The 15,542-nt window shown below is 43.3% G+C and overlaps 1 protein-coding gene across 1 annotated transcript in view; it reads left to right on the top strand.

Moving 5' to 3' along the window:
- LOC102932297 (nardilysin) overlaps positions 1-15,542 on the top strand; it is an 86,376-nt gene that overhangs the window by 42,253 nt on the left and 28,581 nt on the right. Inside the window, exons 13-17 of the mRNA XM_043553148.1 lie at positions 1,142-1,196; positions 9,549-9,653; positions 9,923-10,046; positions 10,677-10,763; positions 11,460-11,579. Coding sequence (XP_043409083.1) covers positions 1,142-1,196; positions 9,549-9,653; positions 9,923-10,046; positions 10,677-10,763; positions 11,460-11,579 — 491 coding nt within the window. The remainder of the gene's footprint in view (positions 1-1,141; positions 1,197-9,548; positions 9,654-9,922; positions 10,047-10,676; positions 10,764-11,459; positions 11,580-15,542) is intronic.

Here is a 15,542-nt window from a genome sequence, read left to right as displayed (position 1 = left end):
GAACCATTGAGGTCTGAGTATCACTGGTCTAGAGTGTTGTGTAGTTGGCATGGTCAGTTGGGTAATTACACACAACAAGTGAGAACTGCTACTGCTAGGTGTGTTTGCCAAGCTGAGCAATCAGGAAAAGTCATTTTAAAAATATGGGGATTTTAAAGGGAGTGGTGTGTCTTCTTGTTTCCAGGACCCCTGGGCAGTGGAGTTCACAATTGTGACCAGAGTGGTCACTATTGGACATTGTGGAACAGCTGCTGGAGGACTGTTAGGGTCAACCAAGGTCATGCAGTCTCTACACTTGCACTGTGTCAACCATAGTATGTTGACCATGGCTCAGTGCTGTTCAGGGAGGTGGTGTTACTGCTTCACTGTAATGGGGCACTTACATTGGTAGAGACAAATTTGAGTGTAGACACGTGCAAATAAGACAATGCAAGGTGACTTACATGAATCTAACCTTGTAGTGTAGACCAGGACATACTGGTGTAACTCCTTGTGCAGACACTCTTATTTTGGAATAAGACTGACTTTTTTCTGTTTATATTATGTTCTTCGGAAGGAGTTTAAACTAAACAGAAAAAAGCCAATATTATTCCAGAATAAGAATGGCCACATGTGAGATTATCCCAGTTTATGCTAGTACAACTGATAAAATTTTCCTATGTAGACAAGCCCTTAGTGGGGAAAAAAACCCAACAAATGGAAAACTCTGTTTGAAGGAACTGCCGCATGCCACACCTTTCCCAAATAGTGAGGTCAAGCAATTAAGTGTAGTGTAGGGGTTAGATTATGGAACTGAGAGTCAGGAGTTCAGTTCTGTTGCTGGCTCTTCCATTTACTTTGTGTCTCCCACTGATTATTTGTGTTTTAGTTTCTCCATCTGAAAATAGGGGATAAAAACTTGCAGGAGTAATGAGGATTGATTGACAATTGTTAAATGTTTGTGATTCCGAGACAAAAAGTTTTATGTGTATTTCTCATGCACAGTCACCATGGTATCTAGGTCATATAGATGTACAAATTATTATTACTGCAGACAAACTGGCTTAAATTGACAGCCTCATATCTTGTTAGAAATAGTGTGTGATTAGTCACTTGGTAAATGTGGCAGGGTAATAGGTACATTTTTTTCCCCCACCCACAGAATTTGGGAAGAGATTCAGAAGATTGAAGCTAATGAATTTTATTTCCAGGACCAGGTACTAAATTAATCTTCAGATGTTTTCTATGGGGGTATAGATGTTAAGCCCTAGATTTTTGAATTGTAACTGGGGTTTTTGCTGTGTAATTTGCCATAGTCAGTGAGAGTTAGATGGTTCTAACCTCATGAGTCTTTGAAAATATAGTCTTACATAGATGAGAAGAAGGAACATTTGTTAAGTAGAAAGAACTTATATTCTAGACAGAGAAATGTTAAACTTTATGACTTGTGAAGTTGTTCTTTAATAAAACCAAAACATGATTTGATTTCTTTGGTATATGGTGCTCTTCCAAGCTGTTTTCTTTTTCCACACATTTGTTTTCTCCCACTCCTTAAGGTCAGTTTCTCTTTATCATTCAGTTTAGATTGTAAGATACTTGTTACAGGACCCATATCTTATTCCCCTCTTGTGCTATAAACAATTGTGGTTATTTTCTTTTAGTGTTTCTGCATATTCTCACTTGTGGGAAGTAGTTCCCGGCACTGCTGAACTTTGGGGAATTTACAGAAAAACAATGGCCATGGGAATCACATAAATGCCCCTTCATGGCACCAAATGTTCAGTGCTGATGTTATAGAAGCCATGTGGTCCCTAACCACCTCAACTTCTTTTCCATGGATAATTTCAGGTATAGGCACCATTGCTGTGTGACCAGGGGTCTTTTAACTTTTTAGTTTTAGTTTAGACATTTTCAGGTAATTTCTCTACTGTTGAATAGTTAAGAGGATTGGATTATTTCTGTCTTGGTTGCAGGCATTGTGTCTAAGCTAGGTGCTAAAGAACAGGTTTAAGCAGTGTTATCTCATTACCCTCCTTGTTCTTGGAAGAGGATGCACATATCCACTGCCTGATGTACCTTCGGGGAGGACTTGTTCTATGTGCTGCTCACCTGATCCATTCTCTGGTCAGGGCCCTGATCCCTCCAGGGATGGAAATAGGCCTTTGTTCTTTTCAAAGCCTGCTGAACATAGATTTTAAGCTCTTTTAAGCTCTTTGGGACAGAATGTGTATTTTTACTGCCTGTCTTTACAATGCCTGATCTGAGGCCCTGACTCTTGATTGGTGATACTCGATGCTACTGGAATGCAAATGATTAAAACGGGGAAACAGAAGTATTTGGTGCTAGAACTGGCACCTTCATTCAGCTCCAAATCAGCAGAACACTGAGTCCAGCTATGAAGCTGCCCTGGCATCTGGGGCACGTTTAGTGCTGGGTGCTCTGGTTCTTTTTACCAGGCTCGAGTTGGCTGGTGTAGTTCCCTTGGATGGAATTTCAGTACTGGGGAAGCCTCCAGCTAAGCAGACTCTTGTTGGTGCTGAGTTTCCCTTAGATCTGTGATCTCCGTCAGACCCAAAATTATGGAAACCTCATTTTTTCTTCAAGGGTACACCTACACTGCAAAACAACACCTGTGGCAGGGAGTCCCAGAACCTGCAACAGCTGACATAGGCTTACGGGTCTTATACTCTAGAGCTAAAAGTAGCAGTGTAGACATTCAAGCTTGGGCTGGAGCCTGGGTCCTGAGACCCTCCCCCTTGCAGTGTTTCAGAGACCAGGCTGCAGCCTGAATGGAAACATCTAAACTGCTATTTTTAACCCTGTGAGCCTGAGTCAGTAGACATGGGCTCTGAGACTTGCTGCCATAGGTGTTTTTTTGCAGTGCAGATGTACCCTGAGGGTACTGCTTTGTAAGCCCAGGATTCAAAGCCAGGCTCAAGTCTAAGCCCCCTTCCATCTACACACAAATCGTGCTAACCTAGGGCTCAGACCCAGGGTATTAGTAACTGAGAATGCAGAGTGGTTGTGGGGGGCTAGTTAGTGATCTGCATTGTTGTCTGGACACTTCCTGAAATTCCCTTGGGTTGATATAGGAGGAGGAATGGATCAGTCATTATGAGGCTGCTGTCTATTGAACCCCTTGAGGCTGGACTTCTTGGTCAGCGTCTGCACTGGTTTGTGGGTAGGAGGGTGCGAGCTGGTTACAGCTGCTGGGTGGCAGTGTGGAGGTTGTTCCTTGCTGGCATCTCTGCAGGCCTGTGTTTGAGACCCTTTGGACCTTACACGTGGCCACATGTTGGGAAGGCACTAGGAAGTCTAGGATATGGGTAATTGAACTTGGGCCTGCATAATGCAGTGTGTATGCTGGAGCCCCAGATTGGAATCCAGAGTTCAACAATTCATAACCTGGAGTTACAAATGGTGTAGATGCTCAAGCCTTATGTTAACAAACCCAGGGACGGCTAACTAAGATTCTACTAACCCTGGATTTATGGTGCAGTGTAGACATACCCTAAGTGTCCTCTGAGTATTCACACTCTTGGGATGAGCTGGTGGGTGCAGCTCTGATGGTAAAGTCTTCTCATAGGAGTTTATCTCTTTGCATTCCTGAAAGTTCTGAGGATTAGGATATAAAAGGGGGCGTGGTGCCCTCTGCTGCCTCAGTTCCTTCCAACTGCTGCAGCAGATGAATGTAAACTTCCTGGAGCCATCAGATCTGGATCCTTCTTTCAAGAAGAAATCAGTGCCTTAAGGTTAGTAAAGTTTATTATTAATGTAGTTTTAGTATTAGTTATTTTGTTAGATAAAGTTTTATTCTTAGGATAGTTGGTAGTTAAGTCTTCAGTTCTGACTAGTGGTTGCATGGCAAATGTGAAAGCTAAGATAACTGGATTCAAAAGAAGCATCTCTTGTCCACCAGTCTTCCCAGTATTGGATGCCTATACTGTCTGTTTATTGTGCTTTGGAGAGGGTCACTCCACTTTAAGGTGCTCTCTCTGCAGTTCATTTACCCCAAGGGTATATAACAAGCTCCAGATTAGTCTGCAAGTCTTATTGCTTCAAGAAGATCTGGCCATAAAGCCTCCCAGATCTAATTCCTGTAAAGGATCTGTAGCCCAAGTGAATACACCAGTGTTGGCTCCTGACAACTCAGGGACTAAGAAGAAGGCTGTGCAGAAGATTCCAATCTCTGCATTGGGATCAGTTTCTAGGGTTCTGTACAGTTGTTTCCTAAGTCATTGGATCCAACTTGAAATGCTCAGAGACTTGTTTGGTGCCAGTCTCAGAGATAAGAGCCGAAGACAGGAGAAAATTTCCAGTCCACTTACATTTGGTTCTGAAAAAGATTGTGCAAGACAAGAAAGCTCTTGTTAGCAGAGACAAGTCACATTCAGGAGACTCTTTGGATACCTCGGTCCCAGATCCAAGAGCACTGTATCTGAAATTAAAGTCCAAGATTGTGGCTAAGGGTAAATCTCTGCCTGAGATTCATTCGCCAGTTCCAAAGATAGTATTGGAGCAGAAGATTATTCTGGAGATGGCAGTAGTTTTTTCATCGTCCATTTATATGGCATTAACCATTACAACTGTGGCACAAGTGCACTATGAAGATCTGCAATTGGATTGTTTACTGGATTCACAAGAGGCAGGGATTGTTTTCTTGCCTAAAGGAAGACTTCTGTGAGTTTTCCTTGGATCTCCCCACAAAGAAAAGAAGGAGGTTGGATGAGTTGTTTCAGATATCCTCAGACACTTCCTTGTGGCTCCTTAAAATGCTTTCAGACTCTCCTAATAAGGTGGTTTTTCCCTTCTCCATTTTACACATCCCAGGTCCTGTAATTTCCCCATTAATGTCAGTATTGGATCCAAGGTCGATTTAAGATCGGATCCACAGTCCAATGAAGAATCAAATCATATTAGACTTACAGATATTCTCGGTCCCATTTCCAATAAGAAGGATTATGCCTCTAAATATTGTGACTACAGATCTCCATACCCTTCCAGACAGGAGATGGAGCCTAAATATGGTTATTAGCATGATTAACATAATATGGTAATCCGCAGATCCCACTGTAAGCTGGATGGCCCTATTGGTGGTCACCTAGGAATTGTAGAAATAAACTGTAGTCTCATCAGTGCAGGTACCCTTCTTCCAGCAGGGGTCTGAAAATGGCTTGTGCCTTGTAGCTGAAATCCTTGGATCCTTCCCTTCACAGGCTTTCGGTAAGGAATCTCCCACTATACTTCTGGGTACTCTGTTTAAGGAAGAAGAGGAGCCTGTTGCTCAGATAGAATATCAGCAGTTAGACCCAGCCGTGACAGCTGAATGTCAGCAACTGGGACAGTGCCCAGTGGTAAGAGCAGGAGTCATGCCTAGTGGTTAGAGCATGAATCCATAATCAGGAATGAGAATCCAGGGTCAGAGCTGAAGTTGCAGCTCTTGATCTAAAAAGTGCTTATCTCTATCAGACCAAGGCATTGCAAATACCTTTGTTTCGTTGTTGGACAAGGTAACTTCCAATACAATGTTTAACTTCTCTACTCCTCTGCCCTTTCCCCCACTTCGGAAATTACAAAATACCTATCTGTAGTAGTTGCTTGTTTGACACAATAGGGTATTTTTGTTTATCCTTATTTAAAGATTGGCTCAATAAAGCCTCATTAGAAGATGGCCTTTCCAGAGACCTATGTTACACATGTTTCCTCTTCAAGAAGTTAGGACTCCATGATAAACATCAAAAAGTCTCTTCAGCTACCTTCACAGTGGATTTAGTTTATAGGAGCAGTTCTCAACTCTGAGGTCAGACCATTTCTTCCAGAAGATATTTCTGAAACTTCTATCTGCCAAAATGGTGACCCATCAAAATCCTACTTGGAAAGAACAGTAAAACCCTGTTTATCTGACCATCCGTTATCTCTGGCTCTCTGTGTTAACCAGAGAACCAGCAAACACAGGTCTAGAAGGGGGTGATATCTCCTGTGGCCACTAGATGGTGCAGCAGCATTGCACTTTCCCATTCTTTGGTTTATCTGGATTTCTGATTAACCGATCAGGCCCTGGTCCCAATTAGATCAGATAAACAGGGTAATTCTATATGTTCTTTTAAAGTTTAATGGGCCTTGTGTCTTCAGCCACTTGTGTTGTTCTTTATGCTCAGCTCAGAGTGAGAAGTCAGCAGCACTGACTGGCGTTAAATTACAGACCAACTATAGACAGCACATTCACAAGATTGATCATCCTAAAAGAGACACTGCTATCTTTGACATGGACTCAGTGTGCCAGTGACCTGGGAGCAGTGTTTATCCTTCCAGCTCTGTTGAAAACAATCACCTTCGTTGCCTCCAGCCAGGCATAGGGAGCACATTTCAACTAGTTAACAGTTTGAGGTAATTGCAATACTCAGGAAAGGAGACTGCGTACAAATATCCTGGAACTGAGAACAATTCATTGGGTTCTCAAATCTTTTCTATATTGCATCCGGAATGAGGTACTGCATGCAGGCCATCACACACAACATGATAGCAATGTATTATATTAACTGACAGTGAGGGATTCACTTTTCTTTGTTATGCAAGAAAGCAGTGACATTATGGGACTGGAGTATCTAGTACAATAGCAGGTAGCTGTTTTCTTAATAGACAGTGACAACAGTCTGGTGGTGGGTGGGTCAACAGAGCAAAGATATAATGGAACTTTATGAGTGGTGGTTAAAGAAATTGGTGATAGACAAGATCTTCACCCTTTGGGGATTTCTGGACATAGATCTGATCATGATCAGACAGAATTCAAGGTGTCCCAAGTTTTGCTTGAGAGCAGGGAAAATCAATCTACCCATATTGGACTCTTTTCTCCTGAACTTGAGGAAGTGTCTGTTCTATGCTTTTCACCCTTCCCTCTCATCCATTTTGTGATGAAGTAGATAAGACAGGATGGAGCAAGGATAATTCTGGTTGCCCACCACTGCCATGGCAACAGTGGCACTCGGACTTCTTCAGCTCTCCAGGAAGTATACAGACCTCTCCTGGTGTTACTGAACTTATTAACTCAACAGGAGAACAGAATTTATCATCTGGACCCTTAATCACTACACCTGACTGCATGGGCTATAGGACTTGAATGGTCCTTGGAAAATCTTGCCCTTTAGAAGTGCAGGAAATATTAACATTAGAAAACCAGCAACAATCACAGAAGGACTAGAATTGTGAATTGAATAAGAGAGAAACATATTGATCAACATTGGCGCACCAGTACATTATATTATTGAATACTTGGTTCATTCAAGTCTTCCAGGTCTTTCCATTTCCTCCTTTAAAGGATATGTAGCAACTATAGTCCACTGTGCATTAACAGATAATAAATCTATCTTGGCACAAAACGAAGTCAAGAAATTAATGAAGGGGCATGCCAATATGCAACTGCCTATAAAAGACCCAAATACCATCTTGAGACCTCAATTTAGTGCTAATGCAACTCATGAACCTCAGCTGGAAATGCTTCTTGAAGAAGAGAAAGAACTATAAGAAGGGACAATAGACACCCCAAATGATCTCTTCCTCTCTACCCACGACATGCACAAGACCTGAAGCAGCATTGGACTTAGGGAGGGATCCTGACTGAAGGAGATTCATCCAGTTAGACTGCTGAAATGTGGTGAGAGAGACTTCGCTTTGAATTCACTTCAGTTGTTAAGTTAGGCATTAGATGCTTTTTATTTTTATTTTTCTTGTAATCTGTTCTGACTCTTATACCCTCGTTACTTGTATTCACTCAATCTATCCTTTTGTAGTTAATAAACTTGTTTTATCTAAACCAGTGTGTTTGGTTGAAGCATTTGGGAAACTCCATTTGGGATTACAGGATTTGTGCATATAATTTTCTATTAATAAAATGTCAGACTTTATATGAGCTTGTATTGTCCAGGAGAGAGCTAGGCAGTTCAAGACTTACATTTCTGGAGAAAGTTTGGGGCTGGGAATTTGCTGCTGTTGCTCTGCAGTGTAATTCAAGTGTGGCTGGCTATCACACTCCTACAATATAACTGGGAGTAATTACATGCTGGAGGCTGTGTGTGAGCAGACCAGGAATGGTAGCTTTCATAGCAAAGCAGTGTAAAAGGCACCCCAGATTGGAGAACTGAGGGGACACAGCTGTTCATCGGTCCAGATTGTACCCTGGATAATGTCACAGTCGATCAGACACTTAATTTGGTAGAGCAGTTCTACAGTCCCTGTTCAGTCAGGACTCTGAGTCCCAACTTGTTTGTGAGGTACAGCTTGCCAAACTGTCCTGTGAGTGGGAGTATGTAGAGGATGGTCAAAGAAATGAAGATTGGTTACTTGTAGCTGGAATTCTTTGAGATGAATTCTGTATATTCACACTCCTTCCCCACCTTTGTTGGAGTTCTAATAGAATTCTGACTCTGAGGAGGTTAAAAGAATAAAATGAGATGGCAAAGGGTGCCCCTTTTATAGCCTTGTCCTCAAAATGTTCAGGAACACAGAGGGGAAGAGTAGGAAGGGGTATGAATTTTCCAACGGGCACTGCTGTGAGAAGTTTCCCCCTTCTGAGTTGCATCTCCCTGCCCGTCCCACGAGTATGACCATTTAGAATCATCTTGAAGAACTCTGGTTACATGTAAGTAACCTTTATTTCTTTTCTCAAGGATAATGGTGAGAGAAACTGAAGCTCAGAGAGGGTCCCCATGCAAGGGGACCTAATGCACTCAATTCCCTCTGATTTAAATGGAGGTGAATGTCCTCAGCACATCACAGGATAGGCCATAAGTGAGGGAGCTGTTGTGGGGACACTGATTGCATGAAATGGTTGATTGTCTTGCTTATCTTTTAAATAGTGTGGGGATTCATGCAGCAACACTATGTTTGACAGAACTCTTTCAACATGCCCACATGCTTTTTACTACCATGGCTGCACCAGTGCATTCTGAGTCTCCTCAGTACTGTTTTTGAGAGCAATGCTTATAGGTAACTTCAGAAAGTAAGGCCAATCTGAATTGTGGGATGGAGTTAGGCTAAATCATTGAATTAGCGCAGAAGTAATGATATTTTATGGATTCCCCTCTGCACTGGTAAGAAACTATTGTAGCCTTCACTGCATTAGTCACGTGTGAACTATAAACCTTGCCCCAGCTGTGGCCACCCACTGGTACAACTAGCACCTTTAATAAAACAACCAAAAAAACCTCCAAAGCCCACCAACAACACAGACAGCTGCTACTTGTGAATATGAGGCATATACGTGTTCCAACCAATGGTATAGACAAGGCCATAATTCTAGCTAGCATAATATGGTTATTCTCTTTGTTTTTGTAAAAGTAGCATCAAACCTTATTATTTTTCTGTACTTAATCACTAGCTAGTCAGAAGGGACCATGTCTTCATTGTTTCTTCTTAAGGAAGGCCCCTCTAATGATGCATAATTGTTTATGAATTGCATTTAGACTCAATAACCAAAACCAAAACTCTGCAATGCAGCACACAAGCTCTACTCAGCAAAAAGTGTTAAGTTTTAGTTGTCCGTTGTGTGAAACACAATTTTACTCATTTTACAGGCTGATCCAATTGATTATGTTGAAAGTCTTTGTGAGAACATACATATCTTTTGTAAGGAGGACTTTTTGACAGGCGATCAGCTTCTGCTTGAATACAAGTCTGAAGTAAGTAGCACTATAGCTTTCAATGTGTATATTTGAGCTGGATAATTTATTTATTGAGGGTGTACAGGGAATTTAGGCATATTGAATCAGGTTTTCTAGATTAACTGGATCACTTTTATACTTTTTGGGTGCAGAAAACTAATTGCTTGGTTTAGGATTTTATTTGTAGTCCTTTGTCTTCTGAACTTTTGGAGTAATTTAAAAATACAGTTGGACAGGAGTAGCTAAAGTTGCATTTTAACTGAGTTGTTATTCCTTTATCTTTGTAGATCATTGCTGATGTCCTTAACCAGCTCTGCCCTCTGAGAGCAAACCTTGTTCTGTTGTCTGCTGCCAGTGAAAGAGAATGTCATCTAAAGGAGAGATGGTTTGGGACACAGTACAGTGTGGAGGGTAAAATGACCTGCTAAAGTGCTTAGAGATCTTTTAAAGTGCTCATTGAGACCATTAAAAAGGTGACAGTGCAACGTGCAACCACACAGGAGTGAGAGTGGGAGGATGAAGTCTCAGCTGTGATCCTGACTTCATTATGAGTCAATAATGGCTTGGTTGCTTTGTGCTTTGGCAACTCTCTTCTGTTTAGCATTAGCTGAGTACAGCCCATCTGGCTTGAAGGGCAGAGTCTTTCTGATAAAGGAGAAAGAGGGATCGTAGTGAGCTTTCCTCCCCATCCCAAATAAATAATGAATGATGATGAAAATACATGTATTGCAGGTCAAGACAAGATTACGATGTGGTAACTTGCAATGCTAATGCACGCTGTTCTGAGTTACTTTTAAACATGACTATTGTTTCTAATTCTGCTTGAAGTGAGTTTTAAGAGGGGTGTTAAGAGGAAAGGGTGAAGGTGAGCCAAAATGGCATCAGGAAAAGAGCTCCAGTCATTCTGCAAATAGACACGCAGACAGAAACATCAGAAGGAAGGTATCTAGTTCTAGTGGTCACCAACTAGGTATTGATACAGTAGCTGCTGCCCTATTAAATCTATCTACTGTTAATAGCCTAATTTCATGTCTTTCACAGATATTGACAAATATTGGAGTGATTTATGGGCCAGTGACTTTCAGTTAAACCAGGACTTGCACTTTCCTGAAGAAAACAAATATATAGGTGAGTGAGACTAGTATTTGGTTGGACTCTGTCATGTTTCTCTTCCCCATGAAACTCTTCTGCTCAGTTTCAGAATGGGAGGTTCTGAGAAATCATCTTTTTCTTTTAAATGAATGTGTGGTTTTAAACTGTTCCTTTTGGAATAGAGAGAAAACATGGAATCATTTGTTTGTCTGTGCTTTTATTAAAGCATGCTTTTAATAAGTTTAAATTTTAGGCCAAATTTAATCTGAAAATGTCTGTTTTAAGATATTCTTAGTGCATGGACCATGTAGCGCAACAGAGCAGCCATGATGCACTCATGAGTAGCTTGATGCAGCTATAGACGTTAGAATCTCATCTACTGAGAGAGGCCATGTTGTTTGGTTATCCCAGTTCTTTTGGGAAAAGTAACACAGACTCTTATAGCAACTGCATCTGTCATCAGAAGTAAAGAGAATGAAGAACTTATCTCTTGAATGAGATTCACTAGCCTATCTGTTATTCACTTCAGGGTTGGCACTGGATATGAGCCAAAGATCTGGTATGGGATCTAAATTCATGACCTGTAGTTCCAGAAGGCAGTGTGCTATTAAATACGCTATGGTGACATAGACGAGAGGAGAGCAGTTTGTTGACAGTTTTGCAAGTTGCACACTTTTGCCAGTGGCTGTGGATTTGAAATATAGTAACCCACATATTCTGTTTCTGTATTAGCCACTGACTTCGCTCTGAAGGCATCTGATTGCCCTGACACGGAGTACCCAGTCAAAATTCTGAGTACACAACACGGCTGTGTGTGGTACAAGAAGGACAATAAATTCAAAATCCCCAAAGGTAACCCCCGTTCGCTGGTGTATTAAACAAAATGTGCAAAACAAAGCTTTTCCTATGCAATAGTACTGGCACCTAAATAGTACTGGCAATTTGTTTAGAAGTAGGACTTGTAGCTCCTCTTTTCTCCAAAATCCAAGCAGCATAGAACGTCACTGTTGTTAAGTGCCAGTTGGCATTTTGGTTATAAACCCACTTTTGTAAGTGTTTAACTCCTTATGGTGAGCATGTGGAATGCTCTTTCCAAGCCGTGTCTGTTGGGGAGTATGCAGGTTCCTAAATGCATTGTCTTACTTCACATGTCATAGTTATTATAAGGAAATGTGTACCTCTAACTGTCCCATTTCCTCCTTCACCACTGCAGAGGACTGAAGGGATCTAGTTCTGCGCTCAAGCTGTCATCCTCCAGGGCCCAAGAAGCAGATATTCACACCTGTGTTAGCACCAGCCTCAGTAAAATGCTTGAATTCCAGGTCTTTTCAACTCAAATCTGGGCTGGGGAGCTGCCAGCACCTACTAAGACTCCTGTGCCTAAGCCAGCTATGGTGCCTCTGACTGCCTTTATGGCACCAACTAAATGGACACCTACTCCTGCCCCAAACCCTACTAAAGGGTCGGCGACATCTACTGTGGCACTCGACCCATCCCATCAGGTCCAGGCACTGACTTCTTGGCCCTGGAGGATGTTTCTAAAGACCCGCCTTCTGAACAGAAGGAAAAATGTACGCACTCCAGCACTGAGTACGCACTGGCACTCTGACACATGATTCTCAGTGTCAGCATCCTCAGAGCAGCACTCACAGCTTCCAGCACTGGAGGCCATGGCCCCAAGAAGGCTGGTGTGGTATCTGAAGAAGTTTCACCCATACAAGTCCCACAAACCCCTTCTATTTCTCCAGGCCTTAGCCTTAGGCCCCTTCTCAGATTGCGGCTACTCCCTTGTATACCAAAGATATTCCCGGTTCTGCCCCTCAGGCCTGACTACAGAATCCCAGGGCCTCTTTAACGAGAAGCGCAGTAAAAGTACTTGAGAAGATCATATCCAGCAGGGTCACAGCTAGATCCTTTGGCCTTCCCCAGCCCTACAGTTCTTCTGAGACGCATTCATCTTCTACTTCTGGGGGAATTCTGCGCCACTGTGCGTATGCAGAATTCATGTCCCCCGCAGATTTCTTTGTTTCCCTGCAGAAAAATGACTTTCTGATAGGGAAGCAAAGGGAAGGTGCAAGGGTGCTTCTGGGACAGGCCAGGCCTTGTGCTTTGTAAGGGTCAAGTGCAGTCTCACCACAGAGTCTGTGTCCCTGGGTTGGGGAGGCTGCAGGGTGATCTCCCACCTTTGTGCAGCCAGTGACCTGTGCTCCCCACTGCCATGCTGGAGCCTCTGTATTTATTTATTGACAAATAAAACTTGCAGAATTTTTCATTTTTTGGCACAGAATGCCCTCAGGAGTAATCCTCCTGTCGGCTTTCCAATTGCAAAGCAGGATTAATCAACAACTTTTTAGGCCTACTACTTTCAAAGGAGGTTCTAATCACACCCAACACAAGCCTACCGGAGGAGACCTCAACACTAGAAGAACAAAAACCTCCAGCATTCCTCAACACAATTCACCTCCTCTTCTTTCAAGCAGCAGCTCTGATGATATGCTCAGGAGCAAAGTGACCATCTCTAGTTTCTCATCCAATAGCTCTGCATCTGATAAGAGAAAACAATGTGTAAGCAGAATCTCTTAGCAGGAGGACTCAGAACCAGCATAAATGGTCCTCGAAAGCATCAGTGACTTCCAAGCTTTTCAGGAAGTGGGCATATCCAAAGGTGGACCTATTTGAATCTCAGGACAATACCTTATTGCCCGCTGTAATGAATGAAAGCATGCAGAGACAAAGTAATGGACACCTTCCTGATGGAGTAAAGCAAAAGACCTCATTCTCAGAGTGCAATGAAAAGTCAAGGACAGATCAAAAGTCAGTCTGGTAGCCCCAGCATGACCCAAACAACACTGGTGTGTAAATCTGTTATAGCTGTCCAGAGAATCACCTTTCTTTCTGTCACTGTCTCAAAATCTCCTATCTCAGAGAAATGGACAAGTACTGTATCCCAATCGAGAGACAGAGACCCTCTGGCAACATAGAGGATAATTTGCTGATCATCACAGACAAGTCAGGTTCAGAGAGGGTGAAAACTACACTGCTTCACTCTAGGAAAAGCTCTACTTTTAAATGCTTTGCCCATAGATGGAAAGGATTTTCCTCTTATTTAGTGAGTCAACAATTGGTCCCATCACAAGCTAAGATATCTCTCATTCTAGACTATGTGCTCCATCTAAAGTCTCATGGATTCTGCTTCTTCTTTGAGAGTCTACTTGTCATCTATATCAGCAAACCACCAGTGTGTTAAGGGAAGGCCTTTTCTTCTCACACACTATGGTTGCTAGATTCTTAAAGAGACTTGATGATATATTCCCTCCTACAAGGGAACCTCACCCTTCCTGGGACTTTTTCTTATATACTGTTTGTGTTACCATAGTGCCTACGAGCCATTACAATGTCAGGATCCCATTGTGCTAGGTGCTGTACAAAGACAGAAAAAAAAGATAGTACCTGCCCAAAAACCTTACAATCTAAGTATAAGAGAAGAGACAACAGATGGGTGTAGACAAATGGGTGAGTATAAGGCAATATCAAAGATTCAGGGAAGTCCTCAAGTTAACTGTAAGAGATTGTTGTCAACTGCTGGGACACATGTCATCTTGAGTCTTTGTAGTCCAGCATGCCAGATTACACCTCTGAGATCTACTTGGAGGGCTTTGAACAGTTTACAAACCAAACCAACACAGACTAGGCAGGTTACTGTCATTTCCCCGGTGTGTTCTACAATCACTGAGCTGGTGAGAGGAACTGATCAAACCCTGGACAGATGTTCCATTCTTGCAGATTCCCCCTACTACAAGAACATCAGATGCTTCACTTTAAGACCATGGAGCACATCTGGGAACTCAGGGTACAGGGAAAATGCATAAAGATGGGTGTCACCGTATTCGAGGATATCCCCCTGGCGCCCAGCCCATGATACCTCCAGGTCCCGCTCCTTGTCCCGGCACCAGCCTCGAAGTGCAATGCGTGGATCGCCGGTCTTCTGTCGCGGATCCGCCAGTCACCGAGGTCCCCATGGAGGCGCATGTTCCATTTGGACCAGTCCTCCTCTAGGTGCAACTACGATTATCACCAGGCATGGATTCACCACTCCAGTGAATCCTGGTCACCAAGGAGCAATCGCTCTGGATATGGCTCTGGTACGGTGCAAGGCTCCACATGGGGCAGCCTCCCAGACTTCTCGGTGCCTCCTGCATTGTCGGTACTGAAACCCCCCTGTGGTACCCTAGGAACCCATGGGGGTTCACCCAGCCCTCCCAGCCTGCCCGCTCGGTGTCGGGTGCCTCGGACAGGCCGGTGGTTTCAACGACCCAACTCCCTCTGGTGCTTGAGGCCCCAGGGGATAAGACCATGCAAGTCCATGTGGACCAAGGGGAACAGCCTGCTGGACCACCTATGGATGCCATGGAACCAGCGGTACCGGCCTCCTCCTCTTCGTCACCAGATGAGGCCATCACGGAGCCCCCTCAGCCGGTTTCTCAGGATGACGCTAAGGCACACCAGGAGCTGTTGAAGAGGGTCTCATCCAACCTTGGCCTGCAGGTGGAGGAGTTGGAGAAGCAAGCGGACTCCCTGTTCGACGTCCTCTCCTCCACAGCCCCTGCTAGGGTGGCCCTTCCCCTCCACGAAGGGGTATTGAAGATATCCAATGCCTTGTGGCAACCCCCCCTCCTCTCTGCCCCCCCATTTCCAAATGGGCAGAGCGTAAGTACTTTGTCCCAACTAAGGGGCACGAATACCTTTACTCCCATCCTGCCCCAAATTCCCTGGTGGTTGAGGCAGTTAATCACAATTAGGGAACGTCAGGGGCAA

The sequence above is a fragment of the Chelonia mydas genome, chromosome 8 (assembly GCF_015237465.2).
Source record: "Chelonia mydas isolate rCheMyd1 chromosome 8, rCheMyd1.pri.v2, whole genome shotgun sequence".
In the NCBI taxonomy this organism is placed as follows: domain Eukaryota; kingdom Metazoa; phylum Chordata; order Testudines; family Cheloniidae; genus Chelonia; species Chelonia mydas.
The sequence above is the reverse complement of the archived record's forward strand: the minus strand, read 5'-3'. Positions and strand labels throughout refer to the sequence as shown.